The 16,785-nt window shown below is 41.6% G+C and overlaps 1 protein-coding gene across 1 annotated transcript in view; it reads right to left on the bottom strand.

Annotated features, from left to right (window-relative positions):
• Positions 1–1,135: 1,135 nt before the first annotated feature.
• Psmc2 (proteasome 26S subunit, ATPase 2) overlaps positions 1,136–16,785 on the bottom strand; it is a 16,701-nt gene continuing 1,051 nt past the window's right edge. Inside the window, exons 2-12 of the mRNA XM_021162062.2 lie at positions 10,290–10,327; positions 9,584–9,665; positions 8,795–8,894; positions 5,279–5,410; positions 4,822–4,894; positions 4,199–4,294; positions 3,491–3,655; positions 2,313–2,400; positions 1,654–1,856; positions 1,461–1,557; positions 1,136–1,376 (exon numbers count right to left, since the gene is read on the bottom strand). Of these exons, the coding sequence (XP_021017721.1) occupies positions 1,219–1,376; positions 1,461–1,557; positions 1,654–1,856; positions 2,313–2,400; positions 3,491–3,655; positions 4,199–4,294; positions 4,822–4,894; positions 5,279–5,410; positions 8,795–8,894; positions 9,584–9,665; positions 10,290–10,327 (1,232 nt within the window). The 3' untranslated portion in view covers positions 1,136–1,218. The remainder of the gene's footprint in view (positions 1,377–1,460; positions 1,558–1,653; positions 1,857–2,312; positions 2,401–3,490; positions 3,656–4,198; positions 4,295–4,821; positions 4,895–5,278; positions 5,411–8,794; positions 8,895–9,583; positions 9,666–10,289; positions 10,328–16,785) is intronic.

Genomic DNA, 16,785 nt, shown 5'->3' with positions numbered 1-16,785 from the left:
TAGCCATTCTCAGAGCTAAACTGGGAGGAACAAGAGGACGCTGGGAGGACAAAGGTGTTTTGTGTGGTCCTGCCTGGACAAAGGTTAAAGTGAGTTTGGTTTTTTTTTTTTCGTTTGTTTTTTTAATTTTTATTTTTATGTATGTGAGTACACTGTCACTATATTTAGACACACCAAAGAGGACTTCGGATCCCATTACAGATGGCTGTGGGCCATCACGTGGGTGCTTGGAATTGAACTCAGGACTTCTGGAAGAGCAGTCAGTGCTCGTAACAGCTGAACCATCTCTCCAGCCCAAAAATGAGTTTTTAAAAATTACACTCAACCACAAGGAGGCACAAGCCTTTAATCCAAGCACTTGGGAGGCAGAAACAAAGGCAGGCAGGTCTGAGTTCAAGACCAGCCTAATCTACATGGTGAGTTCCAAGTCAGCCAGGGCTCCTAGAAGGACTCTGCCTCAAAATACATTTAACTAATTAAAAGTAATTAAAGTAGAGGTGAGTTTAATCAAAATTTTACCATTAAGGAAGTAATTTTTCTCTAAATTTACACAATTCTGAATTTCCTAAATCCTCACACTTAACCCTCTTTACCTGCTGACATTTCACTGTTCATTAAAATCACCAATTCTAGACTGATTTGGAACTGGTCAAATGGAAACGGACAATGAATGCTTCAACTTTAAAAACCATTCGGCCCACGCAGGGGGTATATTGTTCAGTGGTAGGGTGTTTGCCTAGAATTCAAAAACTCAGTGTACCGTACCACAAACAAAACAACCCAGTCTGGCCAAAACCTTACTTCAAAAGCCCCTTACTATGGGAAACCCCCATCGTGATGCACGTGCCACACACCATATGATATGAAACCCCCATCGTGATGCATGTGCCACACACCATATGAAGTGCTTTGATGGTAGCAGAGGTCAGAACAGGTAATGGAGCCTGACACGTGGACTTTCTGCACCTCCTGAGGATCTATCTACAATGAAATGACCCGTGCGCAGTGCCAGCCAGCATAGCAGGGCGAGGGTTACCGGTAGGCTAAGAGTACTTACGCATCAATCCTCCAGATGAGGTGCGCCGGGACGCTGACTAACACTGCATAGCAGGGAACAGAGATCTGGAAGCACTGACACAGTTTTTAACTCTTTTATTTTTGTGCGGTGGCAACAAGTTACAAAAGCACAGGAAGTTCTTTCACTCAGAGCCCTGGGGCTCAATTGTATGTCATGTAGCGGGGAGTAGCGCTGAATTTGGCGTAAGACTTGATGACCTTATTTACAGCTTCTAAGAAGTCCTTCTCTGTAGCAATTTTTCTCCGTGCTCGGATTGCAAACATACCAGCTTCTGTGCAAACACTTCTAATCTCCGCTCCTGTCCGACAGAGAGAAAACACGACTGTTAATTACGGCAGCCCTGAAGACTGACGGGAAACCAGCAAGTCTGCCTGCCACTCACCGGTACTGTTTGGACACAGGCGGGCCAACAGCTCAAATCGAATGTCTCTTTCCACACTCATTGAGCGAGCGTGAATCTTAAAGATGTGCGTTCGACCCTAAAAATTAAGGAATTCACATATATTAAAATGAAAATGTATAAAAAGACAAAAGTTGAAGAATTTTTTTTTTCTAAAATCCAGTTCTGTTTTGACCTCTAAGTCAGGTAAGCTGAACTCAATCTTCCTGTCCAGTCTCCCCGGTCTCATGAGCGCTGGGTCCAGAGTGTCAGGGCGGTTAGTGGCCATGAGCACCTTGATGTTGCCTCGAGGATCAAAGCCATCCAGCTGATTGATGAGCTCCAGCATGGTTCTCTGCACTTCATTGTCACCCCCAGCGCCATCGTCAAACCGAGCCCCTGAGAAGAAGGCAGAGAAGCAGCTCATGTCCACTTCGAGCATCACCACTCAGGACCTGAAAATGCCACCCCTTGGCTCACAGCCTTCCCTTACAGCTAAGTGCACATCCTACTTTGAAGTTATAAAACTAATTGCAAAGCAAAATATTTCAAAGCAAAACAAAATGAAATGAAAAGCAGACAAAACCCAGTTTGTTTTGTGTTGGCCAAGGCCTGCCCTGGGTGAGGGTGATAGAAACTGTGACGCTCCATTGGAGAATAACGAGGGCTCCTTTCGCAGCAGGCACCAACTGCAAACTGCTTCATGGGAAGGGATGAGACCTTGTGTCCACTTCCCTTGCTCAGGGCTGGAATTTTGCCCAGTTTGAACATGGTAGAAAAGAATTGACTCCCATAGGTTTGTCCTTTAACCACACACACTAAAAAGTAACTAAATCAATAAAATATCATTCATACCTCCAATGGCATCAATTTCATCAAAGAAAATAAGGCAGGCTTTTTTTGTCCTGGCCATTTCAAAAAGCTCACGAACCATTCGAGCTCCCTAATGAGAAAATTTGGTTATTACAGAGTTGGTTTCAAAATCTCTTAAAGTATAATAAATATACTGCACACTTTTCCTAACAGCATTCTCAATCATTATCACCTAAAGCTTTTAAAAATAACTCAAGTTTGAGCCAGGCAGCGTGGCTCAGGCCTTTAATTCCAGCACTTAAGAGGCAGAGGCAGGCGGATCTCTGAGTTCATGGCTGGCTTGGTAGAGAGAGTTCCAGGACAGGCAGGGATACACACAGAAACTCTGTCTCAAAACAAAACAAAACAACCCCCCGGTTTGCTGCCTGTATTACCAAATTAATACTGCTGGCTTCAACACAATATTACATAACTTTCCTGACTACTAAACAGCACTAAGGTTCAGACAAGAAGGTGTGAAATTAACATTCTTTGTTTGTTTGTGTTTGTTTTTGGAGACAGGGTTTCTCTGTATAGCTCTGGCTGACCTGGAACTCATTTTGTAGACCAGGCTGGCCTTGAACTCAGAAATCCACCTGAAATGAACATTCTTAAGTGAAGTAAGAGCAGCAAAACTTGAGTTAACAGAAGTATTTGATCTGTCACTTGAAACTACTCAACACTGAATTTGATTAAACTTTGAACAAAATATTAAATTAAAATACATATTAGTCAGGTAGCCCTTCTGGTAATCCATAAGCATATTAAACAGTGTTTTAGATATAATATATACAGCCCTAGTCTTTAACCTAAATATATATATTTAGCTAGACAATGTGTATAGCTACCCATGCTCAACATATAGACAATCCGTTTTCTTTCTCTTTAAACCACAGAATACTGTCCCTGAGATAAAATTTTGTTTACCCAGCATTTCTGAGTTGTTTGTTTGTTTTACTTCACATACCAAAACTACACTAAATTCCATTCTTCTGGGGAGGAAACATTGCTCAAAAATTTAAAAAGTAGCCTACTTAAGAATTATTATTTTCAATTTAATTTTAATCTTATTACTTATTCACTTTACATCCAGCTCATTGGAATTATTGTTTAATTTTATGCAAATACCACACATCTCTCACAGAACAATAAGTGCCGTAATTTTGACAAATTCATTTTACCTCGCCGACGTATTTCTGTACGAGCTCAGACCCAATAACTCGAATGAAGCAAGCATCAGTCCGATTCGCAACTGCCCTAGCACAGAGTGTCTTGCCTGTGCCTGGTGGCCCAAACAGCAGTACACCCTTTGGAGGCTCGATTCCAAGGTTAACAAACCTCTCTGGCTGTAACAGACACAAATTTTATACAATAAAGATAAAAATAATAAACAGAAACAATTTAGATCTATAATTTGTATGCTTGATCTAAAGTACTTTTACTTATTCTACGGTATAATATCTAAACCAAAATCATATCAATCTATCTAAATGACTTTTAAGGATGCTTTAATTATCCAGCCCTAACAACTTATTTTCACTTTAAATAATTATAGTGCCTAAGAAATCAATTCTCAGGTATGGCATGTTCCTATCCTCTAAGGCTTAACTTTTTTCTCTTCATGTCACTGAAACAACCATTTTCTTCTATATATAACAACTGTAACATACTTAGATAGTACTATTGACCACTCCTAATTTCCTTTATCAATCTAAGTAACAGATCTGTCTGGTAATACACCGGGCTACTCAATTCTTTTTGCTTGCTCCCAATATGAAGCTCACCATCTTTTCCCGCCACCGCCGTGTCATAAGCTTTCATCAGCTGTGGGGACACAGGCAGTGCCAGCGCTCACTGCATGGAAGGCTGCAAGACACTCAGCTACTTACATGGAGCAGAGGGGTTTCAACTACTTCTCGCAATTTCTCAATCTGTTCCTTACAGCCACCAACATCGCTGTATGTGACGTCGGGTTTTTCCTCCACCTAGGAAAGAAAGATTATACAACATAGTCTTAGGCTTTTGAGTAGCAGACCAGATCCTCCACAGGAAACCTAATACCATAACAACCAGTCTGTAACAAGAATGTTCATAAAAAAGGAGTTAGAACTATTTAGTATAAGTTAAGAGATTAATTCCAGTGTCCTAGAGCTACTTGTTGTGCTACATATTATGACATAAGTGACAATTACTGATAAAGACGCCTCAAAAATCTTTTCATTTTTTGGTAACTTTTTAGGGCATAAGCTCCATTAACTGCTTAAAAGCTTCAAACTTTTTTGGAATAGATACAATTGCTTTTTTGTGTGGGAGGCTTTGTTTGTTTTTATGAAATAGGCTTTCGCTTTGTAGCCCAGGCTAGCCTCAAACTCACTATGTTGCCCAGGCTGCCTTTAACTTGTGGCAATCCTTCTGCCTAAGCCTTCTGAATGCTGGTGTTATAGACAGGAGCACTATGCCTGGCTTGCAATTATATTAAAGTCATGCCAGTCCCCTCCTCCAGGTTTCTTACCTGCATCATGGTAACTGTTGGGTCGATCTTAGGAGGTAGTGGAATGTGAATTTGGTATTTATTTCTGTCCACACTACAGAAGTAAAAATAAAAACAAAATAGGTGCTCTTTAAGTTTTCAGAGGACTTTTTCTAGCTAGTGTTTAAGACCAAATTATAGGTAAGCAAAAGAGAAATTACGAAGAGGAAAAGTTATACAGAGTGACTTATTAGGAAGTCTACAGGCATCCAGTCAGTCCTCATTAACTGTTCTCAGGCAGTGCTGCCTCCACCTTAGCTGAGCATCCTTAATTGGGACACATCAAGCCATGTACAAGACAAAACGGTGGGAATGGGAAGGCTACGCTGGTGTGAAGCCAAGGAGCTCACAGAGGAGGAAAGCCTGGGGTTGCACCAGCCCTTAGTACTCTACGGCATTCTGTTTTCTCATTCAAAATGAAGGCATAGTGCCAACTTACCCAACTCTCATCCCTTCTTCGATGTCAGTGGGTGCCACCTGATCACTGAGATCCACCACGAACTTGGCAAACTGCTTCACATTGATGATGTATTTTGGGTCCTCCGAATCAGCGTTGATTATCTTCGTACATCTACCACAGCAAAAGGCTTCATGAGAGTAAGGAACCCAAACCACCAACGGTGAGGTGAGGTCCTGTTAGCGGATTGCTCCCAGGGCAGGCAGGGCAATAAGGAACAAGTGCAGACCAAAACTGCAGACACAGGGCCACTGCCCAGCCCCCAGGGCCTCTCAGACTTAGGCCATAAAAATTTCAGATAATACCCTTCCCCAGAAAAACTAAACCCACAAGTGTCATTAGTGGTTCTCAAGCGTGACTTTCTTCTTCATGTCCCCTCATTATCAGACACCTTTTTGTCTTAAGTGGCTTCCCTTTTTATTTTCCCTGTAAGAGCATAGCCATGTGTTTTATATAAAATTTAGTAATTATGTGTTTTCATTTTTCTCCTGGGTTCACATTTAAAATCCATTTTTGTTGTGATTTTTAATCTGAAAATATTCACTCTGAGAGATCTGGTAAAGGTTAAAATATAATGCCATGTGTATCCAACTATCTATTAAAGAAAATAGAAAATTGAGTATATAATTCATATAGGGCAGCTATTGCATAAACCATAGCAACAAAAACAGAAATACACAGCAGCTTCCAGCGTGGCATGCTGACATAACTGACAGAGAAGTATTTTGTTTCTAGCACACGTGATAAGGAAAATTCCGTGTATTATTACTTTAGCTGACTGGCTGCTACTTCATAGGCACAGAGGGAGGTTTTTGCTATTTTTAATCATGGGGAGGGAAGGCAGTGGGGGTGGGGGTGGGGGTGGGAGTGGGGAGTGTTCATTTGTCTTTTGCTTTAAGACATGGTCTAATTGTAGCTGAGGTTGACAGCACGCACACGGCGAGCCTCCTGAGCTACGATGACAGGCAAGGGCGGCCACCAGGTACTACCACATCTGGGATCTGGCTAATCTACAGTTCAAAAAGTAGGCAGGGTACGTTTTCCCATGCCTATAATCCCAACCCTTGGAGTCAGAGGCAGGAGAATCACTACAAATTTGAGACCAGCCTAGGCTACAGAGTGAGATTCTATCTTTCTAAAAAAAGAAAGAAGTATATATTCAGAAACTTTGACTTACAATATGGCTGAATAACCTTCAACAGCCTATCTTTACTGAAAAAAGCAGTAAGAATGCTAGCAGAACTATTTAGAAAAAAAAAAAAAGTCAGTATTTTGGAACCCTGAAAATCACTAACGGACTACAACAATATAAATATTTTTTCCTTTTTTTTGGTAAAAAGCACACGCAGCTCAGCGGAAAAAGGTGCCAAGGTGCCAAGGTGTTGCCAAGCCTAATGATCTGACTTTGATTTATTTCTAAGATCTATCTGGTGAAAAGAATCAATTTCCACAAAATTTTGTCTGACCTCTAAACACATGGTGTAGTATCCCATTAGAGTTAATATTTAACTTTTAAAAACATTAAAAATAGGGCTGGAGGGCTGGTGAGATGGCTCAGCAGGTTAGAGCACCCGGCTGCTCTTCCAAAGGTCCTTAGTTCAAATCCCAGCAACCATATGGTAGCTCACAACCATCCTTAACAAGATCTGACTCCCTCTTCTGGTGTGTCTGAAGACAGCTACAGTGAACTTACATATAATAAATAAATAAATTAAAAAAAAAAAAGGGCTGGAGAGATGGTTCAGTGGGTAAGAGCACTAACTGCTCTTCCGAAGGTCCTGAATTCAAATCCCAGCAACCACATGGTGGTTCATAATCACCTGTAATGAGATCTGACGCCCTCTGGTGTGTCTGAAGACAGCGACAGTGTACTTATTTATAATAATGAATAAATTGTTAAAAAAAAACATTAAAAATAAAAGAGTAAATTAAAAACTGGCTGACTCTCAGTAAGGACAAAAGAATCTTATTGCAGTTAACTCAGAGACTCTCTCCCTCCTGTCTGCAGGTGTGTAGGAAACCAGAGACCCACCAGCCTCACAACAGTGGAGCCAGGAAACCCAGAAGCCTGACTGCAAGAGGGGCAGGATGCGTTCAGCACTCCTCAGAGTCCAAACTCAAAGAACCATCGAGTGTCCGCCTCTACTGCTGCTATCTTAGGGCCTGTCTTTAATCAGAGATGACCCCAAGCTTAGTTGGAAAACACCAGCAGGGAATCTAAGAAAAGCAGCCAACCATAATTACTTATCATTAGTTGAGCAAAACAAGAGGCTGACAAAACACAAACTAACAATCAAAAAAAAACTTAAAAAATACCAGCAAGTACCAAGAATAACCGACACTGGGAAAGGGTCCTCTCTTCCAGAGCTGATGGATTACAATGCCAGTTACTGTTTTTTCATCCAGAGCCAACAGCCATTACTGAACCACACCCCAGAAAACGTATAACACATCAGAAGAAGCAAGAAATCATGGCCCTGGGATAGAAAAAAATAAATCATCCATAGAAACTGTCCCTCAGGTAGCTAAGGTGCTGGTCTCATTAAACAGCAACTGTAAGTATCACAAGTTATCTTCAAAGCCCTAAGGAAGCCATGTGTAAAGATCAGTGAGAGTAAGCATGAGAACAGCCTCACACTCAGTGTCAGTGTCAGTAAGAAAGCACTCCAGATCCACCAAAAGGGATGGAGCTGGGCCTGGGCGAGGCATGGCATACCAGGTTTGTAATCCCAGCATTCAGGACACAAACTAAAGGACCATCCAACTTCAAGTCAGCCTCATCCACACACATAGCTCTAGGCCAGCAGAGCTATATTTGCAAGGCAGACTCAAAAACGAAACACATCAGCCATTTGTGGTGGTGCATGCCTCTAATCCCAGCACTCAGGAGGCAGAAACAGGCAGATCTCTGAGTTCAAGGCCAGCCTGGTCTACAGAATGAGTTCCAGGATAGCCAGGGCTACTCAGAGAAATCCTGTCTCAAACAAAATAAAAATCGAACAAAGAAACAAATAAAAAGCCCTCAAGGAGCTGGTAAGATGGCTCAGCAGGTTGTAGGGGCTGCCACCAAACTCGGGCATTCTGCGATTACTCCCTGAACCTACATGGCAATGGGGAGGACTCCAACCCACACTGTGCACATGACAGTGCTCACACACAATAAATAAATGCAATAAAAACCACAAGGACTCCAGATTGCTTGTGTGCATGCTGTCACACATAGGAAGATGCATGTAAGAGGACTGGAGGGACCACTGCACTGTGAGCACTGAGCTTTCCACATTGTCCTCTATACTTTCTGAGCACCTCCACTTTTATATGATCACAATGTCACATATTTTAGTAAGTACCTAAGATAAAGAATTCTAATTCAAGATGCTTCTACAAAGCTTTATTTATGAAATGTGAAACAAAAAAATCTTTTAAGTACTGTATCAGTCCCAAACTCTAAAATCTGCTTAGGAATAAAAATAAATCCCTAAAGAGCATTGTGCATACCTTGCCACCTGTAATGGCTGTTCACTCTGAAGTGTTTGTTTGTCTGCAGCCAAATCCCAGAGGGCTGGAGGTGCCAACCCAGTGTCAGACTCTTTAATACCTACAAAGAGAACGATGACACAATTCAGCAAATGTAGCACACGACCCTAAGACTAGCTTCCTCAACCCCAGCACTGCTGGCATTTGGAGTGAGTAACTCCTTCCCCAGGGACTGCTCTGTACATTTTGTAGGATGCTTAGCAGCACCCCTGGTTTCTAGCCACTATACATATATTACGAGTGCTACCTTTCTGCACATCACAGGGATCAAGCTGCCTCCTGGCACTGCCTAATGCCTTCAAACAGAATCATTACCCCATAGCCCCACCCAAAACCACTGCCCAAAAGCAATCAGACCAAAAAAGGTAATGCCTACTTGACTTTTGCTTTGTTTTGTTTTCTTGTACTGTAAGATTTCACTATTTAAGTTCTAAGAAAATGTCAAGAGCCAGACAATATCCATACTGGATTAAAAAAAAAAATCCCATTTTTAAATCAATATAAATTTTTGATGTATTAGAGTTTGCTGAGCTAGGCTTTGACCAGCAGAAATATTATTTGTGTAAAGGATGACGTTACTTAATAAGGATTAAACACAGTTGTACAAGAGTATGTAGCAAGCGAGTGTTAAATGTGGCCAAATTTCCTTTAAAATCTGTAAGTCATAATTTAACTTCAAATTTATATTTAAATTTTTTTTAGCACATCGAACAATTCATGTAAAGAAAAGGAGTTGGGATAAATACGTACCAGTGAGCTCATTAATTTTTTTGAGGAGTTGTTGAATGTCATCTTCAACCTGCTTGATCTGCCTTGAATATGTACTCTGGCCCTAGGTGACAAAGAACAGCTTAGTTAGAACATAGGAACATCAGCAGCTTACTAATGTCACATACAACTTTAGCGTTAACAATCTGATGAGCCTTACTGTATCAGAACCTGGGGAGGGAGACCAGAGGAGGGAGAACATTTCAGACATGTTCCTAAAGCAGCGACTTCTGCATGCTCTGACAGGCTCACCCTGTAGTTAGTTGATCTGCACCTTAACTAAGTAGTCCTGGCTAACCTCACCTTCATGCTGGGTGAGAGGCAAGAGCTACCACACCTAGCTGGAAAGTAGCCTATTTCTATGCACTTATATTTTCCATTTCAAATCTAATTTTGTCACAATCATTTTAATTACAGTGACCATTTACACAAGTCATTTAAATATCTTTCGATATTTTAGCTCTCATTATTAGAGGTTGTGTAAAGACGGGGAGTAGGGTCAGGCATGCTGCATACCCACTCTATTGTCATCTAGAGGAAACTTTGGGCAGAGAACTCCTCTTAATTAGTGTGAGCTCTTTGACAGTCCTTTCTAATCAGTTTAGAAAGACAAAATAAAAACAAGTTTTTTTTTTTTTTTTTTTTTAACACAAAACATCTTCACGTTGTAGCCATTTGAAAGACTTACGTAAGTTTTCAGCAAGGCAATATCCCCTTCATCCAGAGCTAAAACAAAACAGAAACAAAAATTAAGATGAAGTTCAACAAGAGAGGGAAGCTGGTCATCGTTTCTGTTCAAATCAAAATGTTGTAACAGAGTTCCAAAACCTGAGAAAGACGAGGGGAGAATGAATTACACACAAGATTACCATTTTATATTGACAGGATTAATATAGTAAAAATGGCTATCCTGCTGAAAGCAATCTACAGATTCAATGTAATTTCCATTAAAATTCCAACTCAATTCTTCACTGAGTTAGAAAGGGCAATTTGCAAATTCATCTGGAATAATAAAAAACCTAGGATAGCAAAAACTATTCTCAACAATAAAAAAACCTCTGGTGGAATCACCATGCCTGACCTCAAGCTGTACTACAGAGCAATTGTGGTATAAACTGCATGGTACTGGTACAGACAGGTAGATCAATGGAATATAATTAATTGAAGACCCAGAAATGAACCCACACACCTGTGGTCACTTGATCTTTGACAAGGGAGCTAAAACCATCCAGTGGAAAAAAAGACAGCCATTTCAACAACTGGTGCTGGCACAACTGGCGGTTATCATGTAGAAGAATGCAAATTGATCCATTCTTATGTTCTTGTACAAAGCTCAAGTCTAAGTGGATCAAAGACCTCCACATAAAACCAGAGACACTGAAATTAATAGAGGAGAGAGTGGGGAAAAGTTCCTAAACAGAACAGCAATGGCCTGTGCTGTAAGATCAAGGATCAACAAATGGGACCTCATAAAATTGCAAAGCTTCTGTAGGGCAAAAGATACTGTCAATAAGACAAAAAGGCCGGACTGGAGAGATGGCTCAGTGATTAAGAGCACTGACTGCTCTTCCGAAGGTCCTGAGTTCAAATCCTGGCAACCACATGGTGGCTCACGATCATCCGTAATGAGATCTGATGCCCTCTTCTGGTAAGTCTGAAGACAGTGTACTAAGATATACTAATAAATAGATCTAAAAAAAAAAAAAAAAAAAAACTGACTCATGACTCGCTGCACATGACCAGTACTAATTTAAAAAAAAAAAAAGGCTATGCCCCAGTACAGGGGAACACCAGGGCCAAGAAGTGGGAATGAGTGGGTAGGGGAGCAGGGCAGGGGGAGGGTATAGGGGACTTTTGGGATAGCATTTGAAATGTAAATGAAGAAAATATCTAATAAAAATTTTTAAAAAATTAAAAAAAGATTACCATTTTATATACTTATATACTGCACAAATAAAACACACCCACTATGGATCTTGGGTTTTTTTGGTTTTTTTTGGCGTTTTTGATTTTTTCGAGACAGGGTTTCTCTGTATAGCCCTGGCTGTCCTGGAACTCACTCTGTAAACCAGGCTGGCCTCGAACTCAGAAATCCTCCGGCCTCTGCCTCCCGAGTGCTGGGATTAAAGGCGTGTGCCACCACGCCCAGCTTGTTTTGTTTTTTTTAAATCAGGCTGTAGTCATACAATGAAATACAAAGCAGCAGCTGGGTGGTAATGACTAACGCCTTCAATCCCAGCACTTGGGAGGCAGAGGCAGGAGAATCTGAGCTCAAGGCCAGCCTAGTCTACAGTCCAAGTTCCAAGACAGCCAGGGCTACCCAAGGAAACTCAAATAAAAAACACAAAAGAAAACACAAGACAGAAATACAAAGCAGCTATTAAAATGACTGGGAATCTGCTTGTAAACACTGAAGGTCCTGTTCCCCCATTGGTTCTTGATTGATTAATAAAGATGCTAGGGCCAATGGCTGGGCAGAAGAGGTGAGACTTCCAGGTTCCTACAGGCAGGCTAAGAATGCAGTAGGAGGAAAAAGGATTTGCCATGCTTTGGAAGGAGAGCCACCAGCCATGTGAGATCTCTGGTGGAGTGGCCACTGGCCACTTCCCCGACTGGGCTTGGGATAGCAGGTGGGAGATTAGAAAAGCTGAGGGCAGATTTAGAGATGGTGAGCTGGGAGTGAAGGTAAGGGAGGCTTAGAAGTGCCCAGCCATTGAGCTAAAAGCATATCAAAAGTAAGCTAGTGTGAGTGTGTGAGTCATCCACAGATACAAAGGAACCTGGGAGAGGCTGGTGTTGGGGGGTGGGGGGATGCACACCCACAAGAGTGCTGGTAGCATAGTCCGCCTGGAGCTTGAAGCAGAGTAGTAGAAACTACATGTTACAACAGTTCTTACAGAAAGCTACTCAAGTATTAAGTCAATTAAGGTTAAAAATATTGACCATGCCGGGCGTGGTGGCGCACGCCTTTAATCCCAGCACTCGGGAGGCAGAGGCAGGCGGATTTCTGAGTTCCAGGCCAGCCTGGTCTACAAAGTGAGCTCCAGGACAGCCAGGGCTATACAGAGAAACCCTGTCTCGAAAAAAAAATAAAAAATAAAAAATAAAAAAATATTGACCATGCATATAATGTCTTTACAAATGTCTTTTCTGTTTTAAAAATATGAAGAAGTCCTAGATGGTAATTACCTAAATGTTATCAGGTATTATAAATTATTAAGTCTATCTCTAAGTGAGACATAGTTTATGCCTCTTTAGTGGTACACTCTGCATTGTGGATCTGCCTTGTCACTAAGATTTAACTGTGATCCTCAAGTCAATAGTCATGTGCTTCTGTGGGCATTCAAGAGCATGAACAGAAAGTGATCCTGTCTCAAGGGTCTCACACAGGTGATAGGACAGGTAGGAGCTCAGCCAAGACTGATAGGAACTAATCCTAAGTCTGGACTCTGTTAGTGGGATAGCCTCAGCAAGTAACATCACTGCTGTAAAATAAAGAATAAATACCTACCAGGACCACAGGTATCATACATACATACGTGTGAGCAAAGCACCAATAAACAAATATTTTTATAATCCACTGTACATATTTAAAAAAAACATTTTTCAATCCAGGAAGATGGTTTGCATAGAGAAGGCTGGGCTCTTTTGAAGTGTCCCGAGTAGAGGGAGGGTGCACTTAGTTAACAGCAACCAGAGCAAGAAACACCAGAGTCTGGGTGGAGCAGCACTCTTGTCAGAGTAAAGGGACATGGTAGTGAAGATGCAGTCCTCCAGTGCCAGGACCACAGCACATCTTAACATTAAAACTCTATCTCAGCTGGGCGTGGTGGCACATGCCTTTAATTCCAGCACTCGGGAGGCAGAGGTAAGCAGTTCGAGTTCATACTGGTCTACTAAACAAGTTCCAGGACAGCCAAGGCTACATGCAAAGACTGTCTTAAAAAAAAAAAAAAAAAAAAAAAAAACCCACAAAACTACATCTTAAGAAGGACTAGCTATGCAGCAAAATGGAGTACATGAGGCCAATCTGGGGTCACAAGACTCTCACAGTGGTGTAAATTATAAGACAAAGTTGGCCTTAGCATGTAAGAAGCTGGAAGTTCCAGGCGGTAAAGGCTCACGACTTTATTCTCAGGAGTAAGGAGGCAGAGGCAGGTGAATCTCTGAGTCTGAGGCTAACCTGGTCTACAGATGAGGACTTCTAAGACTACACAGAAAAGCCCCGTCTGGAAAAAAAGAAAAGAAGCTGTAAGTTTAATCCCTAGTACAGCCCCCCCCCCCCAAAAAAGGGGGGGGGGGCGAGCCAGAACTAGATAAGCCCCAAGAGTGAGAATCTGCAGTGCACACGTTAGCACACGTTAGCAGAGTAAATTGGGAGCCAAGGAAGAGAAGAATCAAAAATTTCTCAGGCTCTGTGCCTGGGAACCTCAATGTACAGAAATAATAACTAGAGAAACTGGTTAGCAGAGAGAGACACCTTAATCCATGTCAATTTTCCTAAGCTTTGGTATCTCTTACCTACAAAAAAGAGTCAGCTGGCCTGCTACCCTTTGGAGGCCTGCTTGCTGTCTGAAAACTTGGATTTGGGGAGTTCTGATCATTCCAAAACTAAGAGTCGATCACTGTGCCAAAACTATTTATTTGCACAAATAACAGCTTATACATAACACCAACTTTCCTTCTGAGAGTCTGGAATTTCGGTATGGGCGAAGCAAAACCTGCCTAACTATCCAACCCCCAGTAAACACAAAAAACCCAAAACCACTGGGCTCTGGCACTGAGTCTCTAACACTCTTCCCACACTGATAATTAATTATCACACCATCCCATCTTGTTGAGACAATCAGGAGCATCCGTGCAATTCTTATTTCTGGTTTCCTCCACTGTCCCTTTTGTCTTTGCACCTAACCACAATAAAGCCATAGTCACAACTGTAACTGTCTAAGTTCTATGACTTGTCCTATAAATTTCAGAATCTAATGGTAATCTCAAAAATCCCTAACACCAGCACATCCCCACTTGTCAACACAGGCAGAGAAGTCAGAAAGTAAAGTTTCAGTACCAACATGAAGTCAAAAAGATTAACTGGGCTCCAAGTGACCCCGTCCTTCTGGTCTTGGCTGCCACTGTAGAGTAGTAGCCACGGGCCTCAACAAAGATCACAAGGTGTCGATGCCTCACTAACCACACCGAATTCCTTGAAGAGATGCTCCAGGAATTGTGTGGCCTTATGAAATGTTTCCAAGGTCTCCAAGAACAAATGGAGCTCAAATTCATCAAGAAGGTGGGGAATGAACCAAGAGGAAGCCATGAGGAGCTGAGCAGCCTACTAGTGACCTCAAGGAAAGCAGCTGCCAAGGGCTGACCCTACCTGCTTGCCACCTCCCACAATAAACCTTTCTAAACTAGAGAGAAAGGGGAAAAAATGTTAACTGGGTCATATGAGAAGAGACAGTTCCAGATGTGAATGGAGGAAATTCTGGAGAAACTATTATAGAACACAATGAAGGACAGAGAAGCAGCAAAGAAGACAAGCAGTACAGCTCAGCTAGAGAAGTTTAGTAAGGTTGCCTAGCAAAGCAGTGGACAGTCAGGGCAACAGAAGTCACCATCTGTTCAAGTCACTGTGTGAATTACAGTGATTAGAGACAAATGGATATATACTACATCCCACATACATGATTGCTTCCAAACTACACTGGAGAAAACATTTAGGTGACCTCTTTGTTATTACATGGCCAGTTAGTAAAAACCAACACCAAGACTTACATCTAGGTCCTCCTAACAGTGACTTCATTCTTTCCGCTGTTTAAGCAAGGAGAAAGAAGGAAAGGAAGGGAGAGAGAGAAAGGAAGAAAGGAAGGGAGTGGAAGAGGGAGAGAGAAGGAAAGAAAGAAAGGACAGAGGGGAGGGAGGGGGAGAAAAAGAGAGGAAAGAAGACAGGGAGGGAGAGGAGACAATGAAAAAAATGGGTTGTAGATAGAAAAGAGATAATAGGTTTTCTCAAATGTATGCTTTTAAGACAAAGTAGATATTAGTATATTTAGAGAAACAAAAGGAGAAAATTCTATAGGAACACACACTGGAGTAGTGACTAAGTCCCAGGGGAGAAGGAGAGGTAAGACCAGGAACAGAGATGAGGTTAGACTTGACAGAGACTGGCACTGAGTCCTCTGAGGCAGAACTGAGTGAGAGGTAACCCAGAAGAGAACTCTTGAAGAAAAGGAGAAAGGTCATCCATCCACCAGCCAGGAGCACAGGAGCTAAACAGAGGGCTTGAGGAAGAGGCAAAGGGTTGACTGAGACTCTGGCCAAGTGGGGTCAACAGCACGAACAATCAGCAGGAGGGACCAGGTGAACCGAAAGCCTGAGTTGAAGTAAATTGATAGACAAGGTTGAAATGGTTTGAATAATGTGGATAGCCTATACGCAGAAAGAGATATGAAACAACGAAGTTCCCAGAGTTAAAAAGGAAGAGCATAAAGTATGATGGGAAGTTTGCCACTTTAGAAGTGAAAATGGAGTGAGTCTAAGCGTCATTAGACTGGGATGACAGTCACCAGGAGTCAGGTGATCCCAGGGTATCAAACTCCCATTCAAAAGGATGCCACAGAACCAAGACAGGGAACAAAAGATCATGAGGCTTGAAACTGCAACAACCTCATGGCTAGGTAAAAATAAGTCATACCCACATGGTTACCTTAGGCAATCCATTTAATTTCTCCAGCATTCATTTCACCATCTAACACAGAGAGAACTTTACCTTCACAATGTTTCTGTAAAGATCATATAAGATGCACTTAAAATCCAACACACTTTAGTCATACTTGAACTCCAAAATTATCTGAATAATTTTACAAAATACCCCATCCAGAGAAAGACATAGGTTAGTATAAACAGATGACATACAAACTTTCTGACGAAATTTTCCAATAGGCCCCGAGTTCCTGAAACTCTCAACGGTGTAAAACACGTTTAAGTCATGTGGCAGAGTCAGTGAAGATAAAAATGCTTTCTCTGGGAGAAGCAGCATAAATGGTGAAGGATAGGTGCTAGGAGAGTTGAAGCTGTTAAGAAAGGGAAGAGCAACATTGAAAAATAGTTCTTACGGTAAAAGAAGCTTAAAACAAAGTATGAAGACAAAGCTAAAAAAAAAAAAAAAAAAAAAAAAAAAAAAAAAA

Source organism: Mus caroli, chromosome 5 (assembly GCF_900094665.2).
Source record: "Mus caroli chromosome 5, CAROLI_EIJ_v1.1, whole genome shotgun sequence".
NCBI classification, from domain to species: domain Eukaryota; kingdom Metazoa; phylum Chordata; class Mammalia; order Rodentia; family Muridae; genus Mus; species Mus caroli.
Note: the sequence above shows the minus strand (reverse complement) of the source record. Positions and strands in the feature narration are given on the sequence as shown.